This window comes from Crocuta crocuta, unplaced genomic scaffold (genome assembly GCF_008692635.1).
Source record: "Crocuta crocuta isolate KB4526 unplaced genomic scaffold, BGI_CrCroc_1.0 scaffold133, whole genome shotgun sequence".
NCBI lineage: Eukaryota > Metazoa > Chordata > Mammalia > Carnivora > Hyaenidae > Crocuta > Crocuta crocuta.
Genome location: NW_027529438.1, coordinates 5,951,132 through 5,970,627, shown reverse-complemented (window position 1 = coordinate 5,970,627; position 19,496 = coordinate 5,951,132). Strand labels below are relative to the sequence as shown.

The following is a 19,496-nucleotide window of genomic DNA, read 5'->3' as shown; positions in this document are numbered from 1 at the left end:
TTAGCTACCACGTACATGAAATACCTTTTGAGGGCAAAGGAGCTTCTTAATAGCATCTTTCATATCCTTATTCCTGAGGCTGTATATCATGGGATTGAAAAGGGGAGAAAGGACAGAGAATGCTAGAGCAATGGCCGTGTCCCAGAACGGCGTAAAAGTGGCAGAGAATCTGAGATACATGATGGCCACACTGCCGAAAAACAGCAGGAAAACGGCAATGTGGGCAATGCAAGTGGAGAAGGCTTTTTTACGACCCTCTGCTGAAGGGATTCCCAGAATAACAACCACAATTCTGATGTATGAAAGGGAAATAATCAGACTTGTTATCAGAATGGCCAAAGCATGAATCACATCTTGCACTAGGATCACAGACGCATCTGTACAGGCTAATTTTAATAATGGTGTGAAATCACAGAAGATCTGATGGATTTGGTTGGGACCACAGAAAGGTAGAGTAGAAATCCACACGATCTCAGGTAGAAGGATGAGGAAACCAAAGATACAAGAGCCTGCAGAAAGCTGAGCACATAGTCGGGGTGTCATGATGGTCAGGTAGTGGAGTGGGTTGCAGATGGCGACATACCTGTCAATGGCCATGACGGTCAGCAAGGTTCCTTCAGTGTTTCCCAGGGAATGGAAGAAGTACATCTGCAAGAGGCAGCCAGTAAAAGAGATCGTCTTTTGGCTGCTGATGAGGTTGGAGAGCATCTTGGGAATGGTGGCAGTGGTGTACCAGATCTCCAGCAAGGAGAAGATGCTGATGAAATTGTACATGGGGTTGTGGAGACGGGTGTCCAGCCGGACAGCAAAGAAGATCATTAGGTTCCCAATGACAATAAAGGTGTAGATGAAAAGCAAGGGGAAGAAGTACAGGAGGCCACCATCCTGGAGCTGCGGGAAGCCAGTGAAGATAAATTCAGTCACAGCTGATAGATTCCTCTCTCCATATCCCCAGAAGAGCTTCCTGTGAATGAAGGAGAGGTTATACCCAACTAACAGAGAAGGAAATCAATGCAGTGTAAACATAAGTATGATTTTGGTTCCTTGGTGTTTTTGTGTTTTGACATCTCCCAGGTTCAAAATAACCAGTGGGTTGTCTGTGTCTGTAATCCTTATATGGGAGACAGGATAGCATAGTGATTAATAGCATGGGTCCAAATCAAACATATTGAGCCCGAATTCTCATCCTGCTGCCTATTAGTTGGGTGATAATGGACAAGTCACACAATCTCTCTGAGATTCAGCATCTTCTTCTGTCGGTGAAAACATATTAGTTGTATTAAATGAATTAATGTATCAAAGTCCCTGGCATTCGTGATCAATATCTGTTATCGTTTCTTTCCTAGATCAACTTTCTGGAAGAGTAATATTAACAAGATCTCATTCAGATCTTGTTCACTCTTCAACCATTTGCTGCATGGATTCTTTCTGTTCTCCCACTTACAGAGGACATTTTGTCCTATGTGTCAGTGACATGATAATTGCAAAACAATGTAAACGTTTCAGTTATTGTATGATGAGTACACTTTTGCACCAGAAACTCCTGATTATTACTACTTGAAGATTTTTCTCCCTTGGCTCTCATGAAACCCCACTCCAGGTTTGCCCTGTTCCTATGTGGAAGCTTCTTCTCTGGCGTTTGTTAGATCATTGTTTCCTTATGTGTGTTAGGGACCCATCTTCTTTACCCATTCTGCACATGGCCCTGTATGTCAAGTTCTTGCTGTGGCCCCTAAAGTCAGTCCGTCCTCACTGTCTGTGGATGAATAATACATAGTCATCAAGGTTCTGTCTCCACCACAGGTGTGTTTCCCAGACTTCAGACCTGCACCCCCAGCATCCCCACCTGTCACTCCCTCCTGCTGCACGTAGGGAGTTTTTAGGATCTACTTCCAATTCCCCATGACCACTGCCTTGTGAATGTCACCACTCTTTTTAGAAGGCATTCAGACTCACTCTTCTTCACCAGGATGCTTCTGGGCTTCCTTTGGGTTTCAGCTCAGCCCTTGCCTCCTGTCAGAAGTGCTCTCGTGCCCTTCCCCACATTCACATACACACGCACACACGTACACATACACTCTGGGTTTATTCTCATCTCTGTGTCTTCCACACAGCCCCTGCCATTAACTGGACTATGGTTCAGTGTAATTCTTGTTATTTTTTTTTTTTACTTCACTAGATTGTGAGCTTCCATTGGGGCAGGATGAGTGTTCTGTCTTTCAAGACCCCTAGTATGTATCAAGCACTTGAAAGTAGCTTCTTTCATAATGACTAGGTTTGGCTCTGACTTGCAAATATCATTAAAGCCAGAAAAATCCAGAAACAAGGCAGGTAGAAAGGAGAGGATGAACATTCATTTCTTGGATTATCACACGGTCTGAATAACTGGATGTAATTTCTGATTGGAAATATGCAGAGCCTGGAGCTCCAAAGGTGGAACTTTCTCAGAAGCCCAAGTCCAATGACCAAATTCAAGCCTCCCCAGATCTTCACTGAGTCTTTATAATGTGTTTCATCCTAAGCGTAGGAAATGGATCCTTTCTCCCCAGCCCTCAAGTGACCCTAAACTCACCTCTGCCAAATACAGGAGGGCTCTTCCTTTTCCCCGGGTCTCGGCATTACCGAATGTTCTTTCACTGCCTCTGAAAGTGTCATTATAGCCATCCTACAAAAGACACTAAAGGGAAAATGAGCTCCACTGAGGTTTTATCCCTCGGTAATAAGTAGAAAGCAATCTATTCCCTCATGGGGTCAATTATCAGACCCCTCTGCAATGTCTTCTCATTAGACCTTCAGGTCAAAGTGAAATCAGTGTTCCAAAGAAGACTCACAGTTCCTGGTGACCATAGTTTCCACCATTTTCTTGTCACAGTTATGATTTAACCAGTCAGTCTCCATCTTGGTATGGAATCTGGAGGTTCCATACAAAGAACAGCTTTGACAGAACTCTACCCTCACAAAAACATACAAGAAATAGAACAGTGTTGGGGCGCCTGAGTGGCTGAGTTGGTTAAGTGTCCAACTTCAGCTCAGACCATGATATGGTTCATGAGTTCAAGCCCTGCATTGAGCTCTGTGCTGACAGCTCAGAGCCTGGAGCCTGCTTTGGATTCTGTGTCTCCCTCTCTCTCTGCCCCTCTCCTGCTCATGCTTGCTCTCTCTCTCTCTCTCTCTCAAAAATAAATAAAAACCTCAAAAAATTTTAAAAAAAGAAGAACAGTGTTGAAGGTGATTTACTGGCATGTCAAGTTTTGTGGATATATTAGTGAAGAAAAAAGAGAACAATTTCTGGGAAAACATGTCATTGGAAAAATGAGGTAGTCCTAAAGAAGACGATGGGAAAAAAACACACACTTTTTTCTTCCAACAATAATTTGAAGGCTCTCCTTCAAAATATTCCTATTGATTCTGATGAATTCTTTAAATTTCCTATTTTTTCCCTACAAATATATGAAAGACCGGTGTTGTGTACCACTTCATTAAGGGTGTTTCAAGCACTGTAAAATACAACAACATGTATATTAACTTGTTTTCTATTCACGATTCTTATAGAAAATATCTTAGAAATTTCTTGATATGGTAGCAAAGCAATGGGGTCACATCTTTCATGTGAATGTGGTTATGCAGCATGGCTCAAGAATGCACAAGGTTAGGAAGAAGGACTTCTCATCTCTATTAATGAAATTTGGTGACTTGGAATACTTTATAAAAATAAATTCATATTAATGACAATTATGTAAGATATATTTATTTTTAACCACTGAAAATTATCAGATTTTTTTCCTTCATGTTTCTCTTGAGTGTAGTACTATTACAGAAACTTATTGCTAAGAGGTATTTTATATGCTGCTTTGAATACGCAATTTCATCTAGATTGTCTATTTTTCCTCCGTGAAAACCAACCTGTTTTTAGTATCAGCAACACTTGGCAAGTTTACTTTTCAGATATAATCTTTGGTTCATCTGCTCACTTTTTCTGGACATAAAATTTTTTCTATGAGAAAACGCATAAATTAGCAAGAAAGGAGAGTGACTTAATTTGCTTTAAGGAAACGAAATGTTGGGGCACCTGAGTGGCTCAGTTGGTTAAGTGTCTGACTCTTGGTTTTGTCTTAGGTCATGATCTCATAGTTCGTGAGTTTGCGCCCTGTGTCGGACTCTGTGCTGACAGCACAGAGCCTGCTTGGGATTCTCTCTCTCTCTCTCTCTCTCTCTCTCTCTACCTCTCTCTGATCCTCCCCTACTCATGCTCTCCACCTCTCCTCTCTCTCTCTCTCTCAGAATAAATAAATAAAGCTTTTAAAAAAAAGAGAAAAGAAATGTTTAGTCTGTATTTGCCCTTATCCAGGTGTTAGGAAATCTAGAAATTGAAAAAGTTGAATGACAATGGTGCCCCCATTTTTAACCTAACAGAATAGCCTTTACCGTGGACTTGAATCATAAAGCATTGTCGTACTGTAACCCAAGTGAATGTCCAGTTAGCAAATGGGCACCATAGCAGCAATGTGGAGAGACATATTGCACAGTCTGTATTCTCTGATTCCAGTAAGTTTGTTGCTTTCCGAAACAAGAAAAAATTTCTTCGCCCTGCTCTTTTTTCAAATGTATCACAAGAAAAGTATAAAGAGTTGGGCTAAGGCAAACCCTTTGGGACACTTGGAGAAATAAGTACACTTTTAGATTGGCAGGATCATTTTTAAACCTTTTGATTTGTTTTCCTTCAGTATGGAAAGTTATATAATACTTAATTGATAAGAGCAAGTGTTCATATGTGGGAGCGCAGCTTGGATGGGACATACGCCCTCTACTCCTGTGGCTTCTGCTGCCTTCCTGGTGCATTTCTCTTTCCAACACCTATTCCTCCAAACTTAGGAATGCTAACCTGACCATTTGAATCCTGGCTGCCCACGGAACAGGAATAAAATTTTCTGGCAAGGCTATAGTGAAGCCATGAAGTATAATCATTCGTCAAGCACAGGTTTTGTTAGATAATTTCTTGTTTCCTTATCTTCTTTTGTTTGTGTTTGTTATTTATGATTAATTTGGCCCATGTTCAAAATCACTGGGTTCAGTTTCGGAGGCTGTGGAGGACTTAAGTTTGTATGCAACTGCATCCGAAGCCTCCTCTCCACTTCCTGGTGCTTTTAGCAGCGGCCCTTTAATTTAACTGGTTTCCTTGGTAGGAATCAAACTCTATTCTTATGGCAAATATTGGTATAGAGCAAGTCTAGTACCTGCAGTCACTAACATGCATCTTTTCTCTGTTGGTTGTGGAATCCTAAACTCAGACTTCTGAAGCAAAGATGTCCCAAGTTCACTTAGTGTGCCTTCTGCCAAAGGAGTCCCAAGGGATAAACAGCTAAAGTCCCCACTTGAACAGAGATGTTGCAGATACCCATCGACGAGCCCCCGTCCCAGTGCATATCTATCAAAATCCAACCTCTGTGTGGAACTTCCTATACTTTTATCAAAAAAAAAAAAAAAAGATGACTGCAAAATATTTCCCAGATAGGGACTTCTTTTGCCTGTATTAAATTCCCTTAAATTTTGTTTCATATATACTATGACTTTAAGAGGTTATTTACATTTTGTCTATTGAATTCACCTTTCCTTGTTTTTCATGACTTACAGTTTTGTTGCTTTGGGTTTTTTTTTCCCCTGGAAGGACGCATGTGATGTAAGCTGAGCAGTTGTTTAGTGTTTTGTGTGCCTTTGGGGCTTTGGGTCTCTAAAGAAACTATTATACACCTGGTTTGGGTCATTTTATTGGACTATCGAAGAAGAAGATTTATGCACGTAGGATAAAATTGCTTTTTTCACACCAAAATTTTTGTGCATGTGTTTTATAAAGATAAATGTGTCAATTATGATAGAAACTTAAGGCAATTTGCACCGGATATGGCAAAGACAGGGAAGTTTCTTAGAGCTGTTTGGTTAAAAAATCAAATGAATCATGTTATTTAAAACTGCCATTTCCATAGATGCAAAGAAAACTTTTGTCTTAAAGAAAGTGAAGATGCTTAGCCCCAGGAAGGCAAGCAATAACTAACATTCCTATCTGTGTGTATCTGTGCACTGAAGTGTGTAGGCATAAACAGTATCCTACATGGTAGTTTTCTTGGAAACACGTCTGGCAACAGGAATCATTTAGTCTTACTAAATGTATATGCTTATTATTCTAACGAAGAGTTAATTACTTAGCTAAAAATAAAAATATTCTTCCTTCACTTCACTTCCTTAAGTATTATTATTATTATTATTATTATTATTATTATTTAAGATACCTGCTTCCCAGAGCCCCTGGGTGGCTCATTGAGTTAAGCGTCTGACTCTTGGTTTCAGCTCAGGTCATGATCTCATGGTTTGTGAGTTTGAGCCCCATGTCAGGCTCTGTGCTGGCAGTGTGGAGCCTGCTTGGGATACTCTCTCTCTCTCTCTGCCTCTCCCCTGCTTATGCTTTTTCTCTCTTTCTCTCTCTCTCTCTCTAAATAAATTAATTTCAAAAACTTAAAAAAAATCTGCTTCCCAAAAATATCTAATCAGGTAATCCATGATTTGCAATGAAATAGAAAAGTTTTCCAAGATCTATTCTCTGAATGAGGCACTTGGGTGGCTCAGTCGGTTAAGCTTCCAATTTCAGCTCAGGTCATGATCTCACGGTCTGTGAGTTCGAGCCCCACGTCAGGCTCTGTGCTGACAGCTCAGAGCCTGGAGCTTGCTTCAGATGGTGTCTCCCTTTCTTTCTGCCCCTCCTCTGCTTGTGCTTTGTCTATCTCTCAAAATTAAATAAACATTAAAAAAATAAAAGATCTAGTCCCTGAAGCACATGACCAGCTTCTGAAACAATGAGTGAGTTTTCCTTTAATGACAACTGGTCAGACAAAAGCAAGCAAATCAACCCCATAATAAAGTTCTTGACCATATATACATCAGTATTAATAGCTATGCCCTAGAATATTAATGTGTTATCCTAGATATCAGGGAAAATAAAGAAGAGAACAGACAGAAAGTTCAGTGTGACAAAGAACCATGTATAGAGTAGTTTCCCTGTTTTAATCTGTTAGAGAAATAATAAGATAGTGGGAGAAGTGTGGCTCAGAATTAACCTCCAAACGTGTTCAACGTTTTCCGAAGATGGAAGAGTTTTCTGATCGCATTCTTCGTGTCCTTGTTTCTCAGACTATAGATGATGGGATTGAAGAATGGGGCAAGGACAGTAAACATCAGTGCAATTGCTGTGTCCAGGACTGGGGGGGTAGGTGGCATTGAATCGCAAGTACATAAGGGACACACTGCCAAAGAAAATCAGGAACACAGCAAGATGGCCTGCACAGGTAGAAAAGGCCTTTTGCTGGCCTTCAGCAGAGGGGATCCTCAAGATCACAGTGACAATTCTGATATAGGACAGGGCAATGATTAGGACGGTAATGATGATGGCCACAGCATGGATCACATCTTCAACCAGAATCATGGACGTGTCTGTACAGGCCAGGCTCAGGACAGGGACTAAGTCACAGAAGATCTGATGGATTTGGTTGGGGCCACAGAAAGGCAGTGTGGAAATCATTACAATCTCAGGAAGCAGGATGAGGAAGCCAAAGATGCAGGAGCCTGCAGAGAGCTGAGCGCACAGCTAGGGGGGTCATGATCAACTGGTAATGGAGAGGGTTGCAGATGGCAACGTACCTGTCAATGGCCATGGTGATGAGCAATATTCCCTCTGTGTTTCCCAGGGAATGGAAGAAGTATATCTGCAGGAGGCAGCCAGTAATGGAGATGATTTTCTTCTCACTGATGAGGTTGGAGAGCATCTTGGGAATGGTGGCAGTGGTGTACCAGATCTCCAGCAAGGAGAAGATGCTGATGAAATTGTACATGGGGTTGTGGAGACGGGTGTCCAGCCGGACAGCGAAGAAGATCAATAGATTCCCAATGACAATAAAAGTGTAGATGAAAAGTAAGGGGAAGAAGTACAGGAGGCCACCATCCTGGAGCTGCGGGAAGCCAGTGAAGATAAATTCAGTCACTGCTGACAGGTTTCCACTCTCCATATGCCCAGCGGATCTCCCTATGAATGAAGGAAAGGGCACACACCAGCTCACAAGGAGGCGGAGAAGAAAGAATGGTGTACAACTAAACAACTTGAATGAATAACAAGAAATAACTTGAAGGTTTTGGTTTTTCCTAATTTCACACTCTTGTGCATGTTGACTAGTATTTGACATTTTTTTCTCACCTCCTTCAGAGGCACAATCACAGAAACAGCTGTCTCCAAATGTTTTTTAAGTTTTTTATTTATTATTTATTTTTGAGAAAGACAGAGAGAGTGGGAGCGGGGGGGGGCAGAGAGAAGGAGAATCTCAAGCAGGCTCTGTGCTGTCAGGGCAGAGCCTGATGCAGGGCTCAAACTCATGAAACCATGAGATCTTGACCTGAATGGAAGGAAACCAAGAGTCAGATGCTTAACCGATGGAGCCACCCAAGGCGCCCCTCCAACTGTTTTTAATGGTGCAATTATGTTTAGCTTAACCTGTAATACAACTATTTGCANACATACACATCCTATATCATTGTCTAATAATTCAAAATATATGTCTATATTATAATAATGTATTTTAGAAATAAGAGGCATGAAAAAAAAAGGGGGCACCTGGGTGGCTTAGTTGGTTAAGCATCTGACTTTCACTTAGGTCATGATCTCGCGGTTTGTGGGTTCGAGCCCCGCATCNAAATAAGAGGCATGAATAAAAATAAACATAATGGAAGTTACATTACCTATTCCCAGCGGCTCTCAGAGGTGGTTCTGGCTTGGGCTTTTTCTTTTGTTCCACGTATTTTTATTTATTCTATCATCCCTACTCTTATTTCTCCTCTTCTCTCTACTATTAACGTGCCTGCTTCTCTTAAATTCTTCCCCAAGTGCTCATTTCTGTCAGGCTCTCTGCTCTCCATTCTCTTTGCTCACCCAATGGCTCTCGATTATTCTATCTGCTCCTGTGGCGATCTTGTCCACTTACAAGATCTCAACTACTGCGACTTGTAGATATCGTTCTCCAGCCAACTTTCCTTCGTAAGCTCAAAACTCACACACTTGAATTGAACTTGGCCCAGCATCTCCTCCAGGTGTCCCAAATGCTGCTACCCTACAGTCCTCTCGTGCACACTGCTTTGTGGGATCACCATAGGCTCCCACCTGTATCTCGGCCTCTGTCTGCAGGGTAGCCACTGTTCCTTGACATGCCCTCTCTCCTGAAGCAAAAGCAATAGATAAATACTGGTCAAAAGTCTGAATATTAGAAACAGATGCTCTCCACCGCTTACAACCCCCCTGGCTTATCTCAAGTTACTTAGCCCTTCCATGCCTTTAATTTCTCATTTGTAAGATGGAGAAAATATTAATACTAACATGCAAGGGTTTGAGAATGACTAAACACTACAATAACAAGGACAGCATTGCATAGTGTGCTGGGGTATCGAGTCAGTCACTGTGGCAAGCACCACCCCAAGCATAAGCTATATTTTTTACCAAATCCTCGAGATGCTCTAATGAGGTAAGATCGTCTCCATTTTACAGAGAGCACTTAGGCACAGGCAGGTTAAACACTTTTCCAAGGGATTCTCACCTGAAGTCAGAAAGTAAACCTGTGCACCGTATCTCTTGGTGAAGCGCTTGAACCCACAGACACGTGACTGCCTCCACCAACATGTGTAAACATACTTTCAATGCTTAGAGTAGTGTCAGGAATACAGTGAACACTTCTGAATATTGGGCACTATTACACTGGCATTTCTGGATTGTAGAAATCATGTTTCATCATCAACTACTTGCTTTACCTTCTTTATTTTTTTAAATGTTGATTTATTTATTTTGAGAGAGAGAATACACAAGAGTGACTGGGGAGGGGGTAAGAGAGAGAGACAGAGAGACAGAGATGGAGAGAGATAGAATCCTGAGCAGGGTTCACACTGTCAGCGCCGAGCCCAACTCAGGGCTCAATCTCATGACCTTGAGATCATGACCTGAGCCCAAACCAAGAGTTGGACGCTTAATCAACTGAGCCACTCAGGCGCCCTGTTCTTCTTTCTTTCTTTAGACTGGGCTCTTCCTTCAGGGCAGTAACCTAAAANTCAGGTTTTGTAAGGTTTCCAATGGCTTCAGATCTTTTCTGTGTGATGTATGGGCGCGAGTGCAAGTACGGAGCTCCTTACTTCTCCGCCATCTTGCCAGCAATCTAAAAAAATTTTTTTAATAAATAAATAAAGTCTTGAAGGAAACATACTTGAAAAAAAACTTGAAAAAATATTTAATAGAAAATAAGACGATTTCATAACAGACACGTCATTGGGATTTTGTGCCAATATTGAAGTGAGGGGGCAATGTCATTTTTTTTCTCACGCCGCAAATGCGTGTGAATCTCTCTCACCCTAAACAATCCACATGGGCCCTGCTGACCTCTCTAGTGACCGTCAGTGTCTCACCATTTTTCACAGGATTATTCTGTACTCCACGTGCTCAATCCACTGCTCTCTTGAAAACTCAAAGTTGTTGTTGTTTTCCTTTTCCTCCTCCTTCTTCTTCCTCCTCTTCATCTCTTTCTCCTCCTACTCCCTCTTCTTCTTCGCCTCCTCCTCCTCCTCCAGCTGCTGCTGCTGCTGCTGCTTCTTCTTCCTCTCCTCCTCTTCCTCCTCCTACTCCTTCTTCTTCTTCTTCTTCTTCTTCTTCTTCTTCTTCTTCTCCTCTTTCCTCTTCTTCTTCTCCTTCCTCTTCTTCTTCTTCATCTAGTTGCTTTTACCATGTAATCCCCTTTGGAAATATGGGTCAAATTTTGGATGGGAATATGTGCTTTCTTTCTCTCTTGAGTTTTGTCTAACATTCCTTCCTGTGACATAGGGACCTAATTTTCTTGTCTAACTACTTATAATATACTTCTTCAAATTCCAAAATAATAATAAGTCATTGGAATACAAGGTCCAGCCTAGGGAAGATAGCACTGTATGATGACAGATGGTGACTACAGTCGTGGGGAGCACGATGTAAGGTTTAGAGGTATTGAACCACTATGTTGTACAGCTGGGACTAATGTAACATTATGTATCAACTACACTCAAATTAAAGAAAAAAATCACATGAGAAGATCTGGAAAGACATTAATTGGAAATATTGTAACATCTAATCATTTACTATAGCACAAAATATTCTATTTTATTTTTAACGGCTTTATTGAGGTATTCTTTGTATACAAAGAACATACCTAATGTGTACAATGTGATGAATATGAATGTATGCAACCATCATATATAAGCCCCACAGTGAAGATAATAGATGTACCCAAAACCTCTCAGAATTGCTTCTTATTTAAGGTCACAAAGCTTGTATGTAGTACAGTAAAATATGAACCTCTTTCTATAGACCTTATGTTCTTAACCACTATATTTTATAATCTGTATTTGTTACTAATGCTTATGGAATAATAAGAATAATACTTACATAATAACAATAAGATTAATGTTTACAAGATATATTTTAATGGCTTAAACATCATATTTCTTCTCTATTAGCTATCCATCTACACAACTCTGAACAGGTAGGCCGTGATACATTAAACATGCATAAATAAAATAAACATGGGAAGAAATGGAATACAAAGAAAATATCAGTGTGACAATGAATATGTTATATGTTAATCTTGTGGTTTAATATGTTAGAGTAACATCCAAAGAAAGAGGTGCCTATGAGCTAGCATCAACTTGCGGATGCATTAAACCCCTTCTGAAGGCAGAGAAGTTTCTTAATCGCAATCTTCATATCTTTGTTTCTCAAGCTATAGATGATAGGGTTGAAAAAGGGAGCAAGAACGGCAAACATCAGTGCAATGACTGTGTCCAATGTTGGTGGGAAAGTGGCGGAGAAACGCAGGTACATGAGGGACACACTGCCATAGAACATCAGAAAGACACCAAGATGAGATGCACAGGTAGAAAAGGCCTTCTGGCGGCCTTCAACAGAAGGGATCCTCAGAATCACAGTGATGATTCTGACGTAAGAGAGAGTGATAATCAGGACAGAGAAGATGATGGCCACAGCATGGATCACGTCCTCAACCAGAATCATGGACGTGTCTGTACAAGCCAAGCGCAGTACAGGTTCAAAGTCACAGAATATCTGATGGATTTGGTTGGGCCCACAGAAGGGCAGTGTGGAAATCCACACAATCTCTGGGAGCAACACAAGAAAGCCAAAGACGCAGGAGCCTGCAGAGAGCTGAGTGCACAGCTGGGGGGTCATAATGGTCACGTAGCGGAGAGGGTTGCAGATGGCAACATACCTGTCAATGGCCATGGTGGTCAACAAAATTCCCTCTGCGTTTCCCAGGGAATGGAAGAAATACATCTGCAGGAGGCAGCCAGTAATGGAGATGGTCTTCTTCTCACTGATGAGGTTGGAGAGCATCTTGGGGATGGTGGCAGTGGTGTACCAGATCTCCAGGAAGGAGAAGATGCTGATGAAATTGTACATGGGGTTGTGGAGATGGGTGTCCATCCTGACTGCAAAAAATACAATGAGATTTCCAATCACAATGAATATGTAGATGATGAACAAAGGAATGAAGAAGAGAAGGCTACCATCTTCAAACTGGGGGAATCCAGAGAAGAGAAACTCTGTCACTGTAGAAGTTCGGTTATTTCTTACCATGGTCTTAACAGCCTTAAGCGTCTGGGTAGAAAGACACAGCTCACTCCCTAGATGAAATATAAAGAGTTAGATATCTTGGTTCATGTAAGCATTTCAAGGGAAGAAATGCTTTAAGTGGTGATTTATCCCTATCATTCTTGTATTAATTAAACATATCCATTTAGTATCTACTATGTGCCAAGCACAACTGTAGGCTTGTTGAATTCAGTAGTGAAGAAAACACTCCATTTTCATGGAGCTTATCTTCCAATGAAGGAGACAAAGAAGAATAAATAAGATTGCATAATGTCATCTTTATAAGCTACACTAACTAAAACAAAGTAAGATATTAGGGGTCCTACTAATAATCTTTTTTTATAAGAATTCCCCAAATCATTTTGAATCACATACCAGATAAATTCTCTAATGTTTCTTGGCTATACAGTAGACAATCAAAACTCTTAGTTATTTTCCTCTCTACATAGTTATTGTAAAGTTGCATTCTGCATTTTCTGGAAAATCCCCAATTTTCAGTATTCAATTCCTTTATCAGACCACAGAGGAGTTCTGAGCGAAGTTAAAGATAAGGGTGAGCTTTTTAGGCAAATATTTCAAAGTGAAGCTATGGTAGGAAACTATTCCCAGCAGTGGAAGAGATAAAGCTAGTGAAAACTGGCTAGCACAGAGGTAAGGGAAATTCCAGAAACGGAGCTCTAGAATGTTCTGGAAGAACAAAGAAGGCCCAGGGTGTGAACAGGGAGTTCTCTCTTGAGAACCTGGTTCTTGAAATCTTTCAATCACACTTCTATATATCAGTCCACCAGAGATATTAAAAAGAAGCAGAGAGCTTTGCTGAGCTAGCTACATCTCCCTGCACAGACTATTTATAGTCTGACAAAGACCATCAAGGAATGAGAAGGTGAAAGCCAAAATGTGACATCCCAGCACAATTTGTGTCCCTTGAAATTGCATGAAGTATGAAGAGACCTCTAAAAGTAGTGCAAGAAATCTCTTCAAATGCAATTCGTACTATTTCCCAGCAATTCAGACACCTGAACTGAAAATGAGTCAAAGAGAAATGTTGAGAACACAAAGGAATTTGAAAGATAAGTTCTCTTTTGATATCATGTAGAGCCGTTTAAAAATGAACTCCTCATGGGATGCATGGGTGGCTCAGTCAGTTGAGCATCTGACTCTTGATTTCAGCATGGGTCATGAACCCAGTCTCGTGAGATCAAGCCCAGATTTAGGCTCTGTGCTTAGCATGGAGCCTGCTTAAGATTCTCTCTCTTTCTCTCTCTGCCCCTCTCTGCTGCTCTCTCTCTCTCTCTCTTTTTTTCTCATAAAAAATAGTAAATGAAGTTAGGACACTTGATCATGCTCTATGCCAATATTTCCTAGAAAGATGGCAGAATATTTCCTCTGAGTTAATACTACTTGAAAATTTACTTGTATGCAGAATCAATGTTAAGCTTACAACTTTATTAAAGAATACCATTTGAAATTCCAAATTAAAATGAGGCATTTGAAACATAGAGCCAATGAAAAATATTTGGCTCATTCTGAGATTTTTCAGAGATCTTATTACAAAACTAAATATATATCTTGAAAATGTTCTTTTAAGAACTGCTTTATACAGACTAACTCTGACAAATATCACTTTGGCTGCTTCTAGTAAACAAAGTGGCACAGAGAATTCATAAATGTTTATTATTCTTATACATGCAAATCTCTCACATTTTCATAAATTAAGAGTATTATAAAAGTTCTAAAGAAATTAATTGTCATTAACTTTTCTATTTATAGAAAATGCATATATATAATGTATATATACATACAATGATGTATGTATAATATATATTTTCATTCAATGCAATCTCAAATTCCAGGTGGGTTTTTTAAAATAGATATTAAGAAGCTAATTCTGAAATATGAATGAAAAAGCAAGGGACAAAGAAAAACGTCTTGATGAAAGAGAACAAACTGGAGGACTCAGAACTGCTAGTGTACATTTCCACACAAGACAGTGTAGTATTGTCAAGAAAATAGACACAAAGATCAATGGAACTAAGTACAGTACAAAAAGAAATACTCACATATATGGTCAAGCAATTCAGTAAAGAAAATAAAGTATTTTTGGCAAATGGCACTGGGCAAACTGGACACATGTGTGCTAATAAAATCTTGCATCATACACAAGAACGAACACAACATGGATCATAAATCCCAATGTAAAACAAAAAGCCATAAACTATCATCCAGAAAATAGAAGAGAACATCTTTATGACATTTGGTGCAACAAAAGTATATATGCTGGAACATCAAAAGCTCAATATGTATAAGAATAAACCGATAAACTGAACCTTGTCAAAATTGATTGCCCCTAAGAATGAAAAAAAAAAAGCCATTGTGGGAGAAAATATGTGTGAGACATGTATCTGCCTAAAAACATTTCCAGAAAACGTGAAAATTCAAAACTCTCTTAAAACCACAATGAGCTACATCAGGCTTACACATTTCTAAGAACAATTACCTTTCTTTTTTAACAAAACAGCTGGCAATTCCAAGCACTGGAGAGGATGTGGAACAACTAGTTCTCTCCTGTAGTGCTGGCGGGAACACAGAATGGTGTAGCCACTGTGGAAAAGAGTTTAGCAGTTTCTTGTAAATTCAAACATGCACTCAACATATCATCCAGCAGCCCCACTCCTAAGTATTTACCCCAAAGAAAGTCTATGATCACACTAAAACCCACAAACAAATATGTATAGTGGCTTTATTTATAAAACCATAAACAACCCAAATGGCCTCCAACTGGTGAATGGATAAACAAACTTGGTACATCTGTATAATGACCTACTATTCAGCCAGGAAAATGAATGACATACACACATGTGGTTTCATCTCAAATGCATTGTGTTAAGGGAGAGAAGTCAAAGGCTACACATTGGATGATTCCATTGATATGACTGTTCTGGAATGAATGGTTTTGCTCCCTGCCCTTCAGATTCACATCACCAATGTGATGGGGTTAGGAGAGGGGGCCTTGGGGAGGTAATAAGAATTAGAAGAGGTCATGAACACAAGAGGCATTAGTACCCTTCTGAGAGTCTCGAGAAAATAGCTCCTCTCTGTCACCTGCCATGTTAAGGTTCAGAGAGGAGCAGTCATCTACAAATCAGACACCAAATCTTCCTGACCTGGGCCTCAGTTCCCCAGGCCACAGAGGTGCTGCATTGTTTAAGCCTTCCAGTCTGTGACCCTTCTGTCATGGCAGCCTGGATGAACTAAGACAGAAACTGATACTGAGAAGTAGGGGTGTTCCTCTAATGAATACCTGAAAATGTAGAAGCAGCCTTGGGACTGGCCAATAGGCAGAGACCAGAAGAGTTTAAAAGAAAGTACTTTTTGCCTAAGAAATCTCAGTCCCGGGTGGATGGACAGTTGCCATGACCCACATCTGTGGGGAAACCATTGGTAGTAACTGTGACTCATCACTCCTGCCAAACCCAACGACAGATAGAGGAGAGCGGTATGGGTCTGGGGAAGTCCGTTGGAACAGACTTGCCCTACTCGGCCTTCTGGACTCTGTGAAGCTTAGCAGGGGTGAATGGAGGGGCTTGGAGAAAGGCCTTCCAGAAAGGATGAATGAGCAGGGCTGAACTGAAACTCCCAGAAAGGCTAGGCTGGACCAAGACCCAAGCAGATGCAATCAGCTTTGCTTGAGAAAGAGAAAAGATAAAAGTTATGCAAAAGCTTCAAATAAAGGACTTTAGAGTCCAAGGCATAGAAATAAAAGAAAAAGGGAACAAATCTCTCCTACTCTACGCTCCGCCTCAAAAATACAAGTGCACTGAGGAGTCTGGCATCTGGCGGAAAACCTGTATGAGTTCCAGCCCTGACTGCAGGCGATTACATACGCTTTCCCAGGCTGGCCTCCCAGGTCACGCCGCCCCATCGGCACTGGACTTGGTCCTGACCTGTGGACCACAGACTAAGAGGGTTGCAGCAAAGGGCTATGGCTCCTGTCCCCCATCATGCCCTTTGTGTGTTTCCTTTCAGCCCTGCACCCGTACTCCGACGTCTCTATCTGTAGCCTTGGGCCAAGGTCCTCTTCAGGAACCTCCGCTGATGCCTCTCCAGAGGACCAGGGAGAGAAGTAGAGTCACTTGCTCCCCACCCCCCACTCTGACTCAGTCCACCCTGTATCCCCCTCCATCTCAGGGGCCCTAAAACTGCTGGAGCCTTTTGTTCAGGGATTCCCGCACCACAGAAATGACCCTCAGGCCTGCTCAGCTGCACCTGACCCCGGATCAGTGCTCAGTTTCACTGCTAAGAAATGGGCTGGCGGGAAGCGCTTTCTTTGTTTTCAACCTTGGGCTCATGCTGTCACAGTAAATGACTTACACGATAAGTGATCAAAAGCTTTGCGGTTACTTTCATCTGGGCTCAGCGTTTCCATCTGCTGCTCTCTTGGCTCAGCTGCACCCCTGGCACACGTGTAGAGATTCAAGGAAGGAGCAAAGAAGGTTCATACCTATCTCCAGTTGCAAATCAGTACAAACATGACTTCAACTACTCTTTTAGAACTGAGATATTTTGGACCTTCCGAGCAGACAAGTTACCGTCTCACTGTGCTTCTGGTGCCTCTATTTATTTCTCCTAAGTGAGTGATGATAATCTTTTTAATAGAATCTGGGTCCTTATGTTTTAGCAAAATCAATGTTCTACTCGACAGAAATTAATGTGCCAATTCAAAGTTTAACTGTTGGAAGCTGGAAGGAGACAAAATGAGCTGACCCAATCCCACCATGGGAAAGGAAGAAGAGTGTAAAAAATTAGTCAGGGGTTGGGGGGTACAGACTGTGTTCAGTTTGAATCCCCTGAAATAAGATGTTCAGGAATAGGTTCCTCAGCTATGTCTGAACTCTTTATTCATGATCCCATTGGTTTATAATCATCTGACTGGGAGCAGAGACTCCTCGATGGGAATTAATTTTGATAAAATCTGAGGATGTACAAATAGAGGAACAATATCATGACTGGGGGAAAAGTTTTATTCATCCATCATGCCCCAGACAAAATATAACATCATCACTAATTGGTTTTTTGTTTTTTGTTTTGTTTTTTTTTGAGAGAGAGGTGGGGGGGCAAACGTAAGCAGGGGAGGGGCAGGGGGGAGAGGCAGAGAGAGAGGGAGAGAGAAAGTCCCTATCAGGCTCCACACTGACAGTGCAGAGACCAATTTGGGGCTTGAACTCACAAACCATGAGATCAAGAACTGAGTGAAATTCAACAGTCTGATGCTTAACTGACTGAAACACACTGGCACCCCCATCAGCACTAATTTTTAATCCTATAAGTGTATCCCCTCCTGTTTGAGCCCAATTGTATTCGGCCATTCACGCAATCTCAAATATGTCCCCAGATTTTGTTATTTAAGTCAACATAAGGAGCACAAGCTAAGTGTCCTTTTTTTCTACCCAGTAGGCAATTCACTTTCTCCTTGACGCAGGACAAGCCTACACCTAGGACCCACATACCTTTTTTTCTTACCTCTGGCAGATATGAAAGGGGTTCTTTCCTGGTTTTATGCAGCCCAAGTCCCTTCAGTTCATCAGGTGGACTATTGTGCCTTTCTAAAATCCTCTTGGGAAGATTTCTCTACTGGAGTTTTCCCTCAATAACTAGATAAAAACATCAATCCCATTTCCCCACAGATTAATTAATGGGACCTCCTTCTCTCGTCTTTCCTCATTAGTTCTCCTTAATGAGAGGAACTCCGAGAGTCCTTTTAAAATATGAGCGTCCTTTGATAGATTGACTCCGAATTAATAGATTATATACATACATATTATTTTTTCCAGTTTTATTGAGAAAAATTGACATTCATCGGTGTATAAGTTTCAGGCGTAGGGCATCATGGTTTGATTTATATCTGTTGTGAAATGAATACACGGTAGGTCCAGCTAACACCTATCTTACCATGTAGATACAATGCAACGAAAAGAAGAAAAAAAGGGGGGAAATTTCTCCTTGTGATGAGAAATCTTAGAATTTCCTCTCTTAACTTTTCTGTATACTGTAAAGCAGTGTTAGCTCTAGCCATCATGTTGTGCGTTACATGCCTAGGGCTTATCTGTGTCATAACTGGAAGGTTGTGCCTTCTAAAGAACACCTTCTTCAGTTGCCCTTCCCCACCCCTCCCCCTCTAGCAGAGTGTGATCTCTTTCTAGGAGTTTTTTTTTTTATTCCACATATAAGTAAGGTTATATAGTACTTGTCTTTCTCTGTTTGGCTTGTATCACTTAGCATCATGTCGTTAAGGTACATTCCTGTGTGGCATATGGTAGGATTTCCTCTTTTTCATAAGTAATATTCCACTATCTATCATCTATCTATCTATCTATCATCATCTATCTAATTATCTGTCTACCAATATAGATGTAGACATAGATATATAGAAAATGTATATATTTATATGCGATATATGTCACATTTTCTTTATCCATGAATCCACTGATGGACACGTAAGTTGTTTCCATGTCTTGGCTATTGTAAATAATGCTGCTATGATTCGAGTTAGTGTTGTCATGTTCTCTGGATACATTCTCAGAAGTGGAATTGCTGGAACAAATGGCAGTTGCATTTTTAATTTTTTGAGGACCCTCCATATTGTTTTCCACAGTGGCTGCACCAATGTACAGTCCCACCCACGGTGCTACAGTGCACGAGGGTTCCCTTTCCTCCACATCCTCATCAACACTTACTATCTCCTGTCTTTTTTTGAAGATGATCATTCTAACAGGTCTGAGGTGATATC

General features: G+C 40.9%; 3 protein-coding genes across 3 annotated transcripts; all 3 read right to left on the bottom strand.

The window, feature by feature from the left end:
• LOC144228226 (olfactory receptor 6K3-like) lies at positions 1–5,399 on the bottom strand. Its single transcript, XM_077760031.1, has 3 exons — positions 5,373–5,399; positions 2,573–2,665; positions 1–891 (listed from the first exon to the last, which is right to left on the bottom strand). The coding sequence occupies exons 1-3, from the start codon at positions 5,397–5,399 to the stop codon at positions 1–3; spliced, it is 1,011 nt and encodes a 336-aa protein (XP_077616157.1).
• A 1,702-nt stretch (positions 5,400–7,101) lies between these two features.
• Positions 7,102–8,051, bottom strand: LOC144228194 (olfactory receptor 6K3-like). Its single transcript, XM_077760001.1, is given in 3 exon segments — positions 7,102–7,254; positions 7,256–7,633; positions 7,635–8,051. Coding segments are annotated over 3 exon segments (948 nt in total).
• Positions 8,052–11,743: 3,692 nt separating this feature from the next.
• Positions 11,744–12,694, bottom strand: LOC144228225 (olfactory receptor 6K3-like). Its single transcript, XM_077760030.1, has one exon. It carries the CDS (start codon positions 12,692–12,694, stop codon positions 11,744–11,746), a length of 951 nt encoding a protein of 316 aa, XP_077616156.1.
• Positions 12,695–19,496: the final 6,802 nt, after the last annotated feature.

Coding starts and splice junctions, on each gene's coding strand:
- LOC144228226 (XM_077760031.1), bottom strand. CDS start 5,399: ATGGGTATCTGCAACATCTCTGTTCAA. Junction 2,666..5,372: donor TCTGCAACATCTCTGTTCAA/GTGGGGACTTTA, acceptor TGTCTTTTGTAG/GATGGCTATAATGACACTTT. Junction 892..2,572: donor CCCTCCTGTATTTGGCAGAG/GTGAGTTTAGGG, acceptor GGCTTCCCGCAG/CTCCAGGATGGTGGCCTCCT.
- LOC144228225 (XM_077760030.1), bottom strand. CDS start 12,694: ATGGTAAGAAATAACCGAACTTCTACAGTGACAGAGTTTCTCTTCTCT.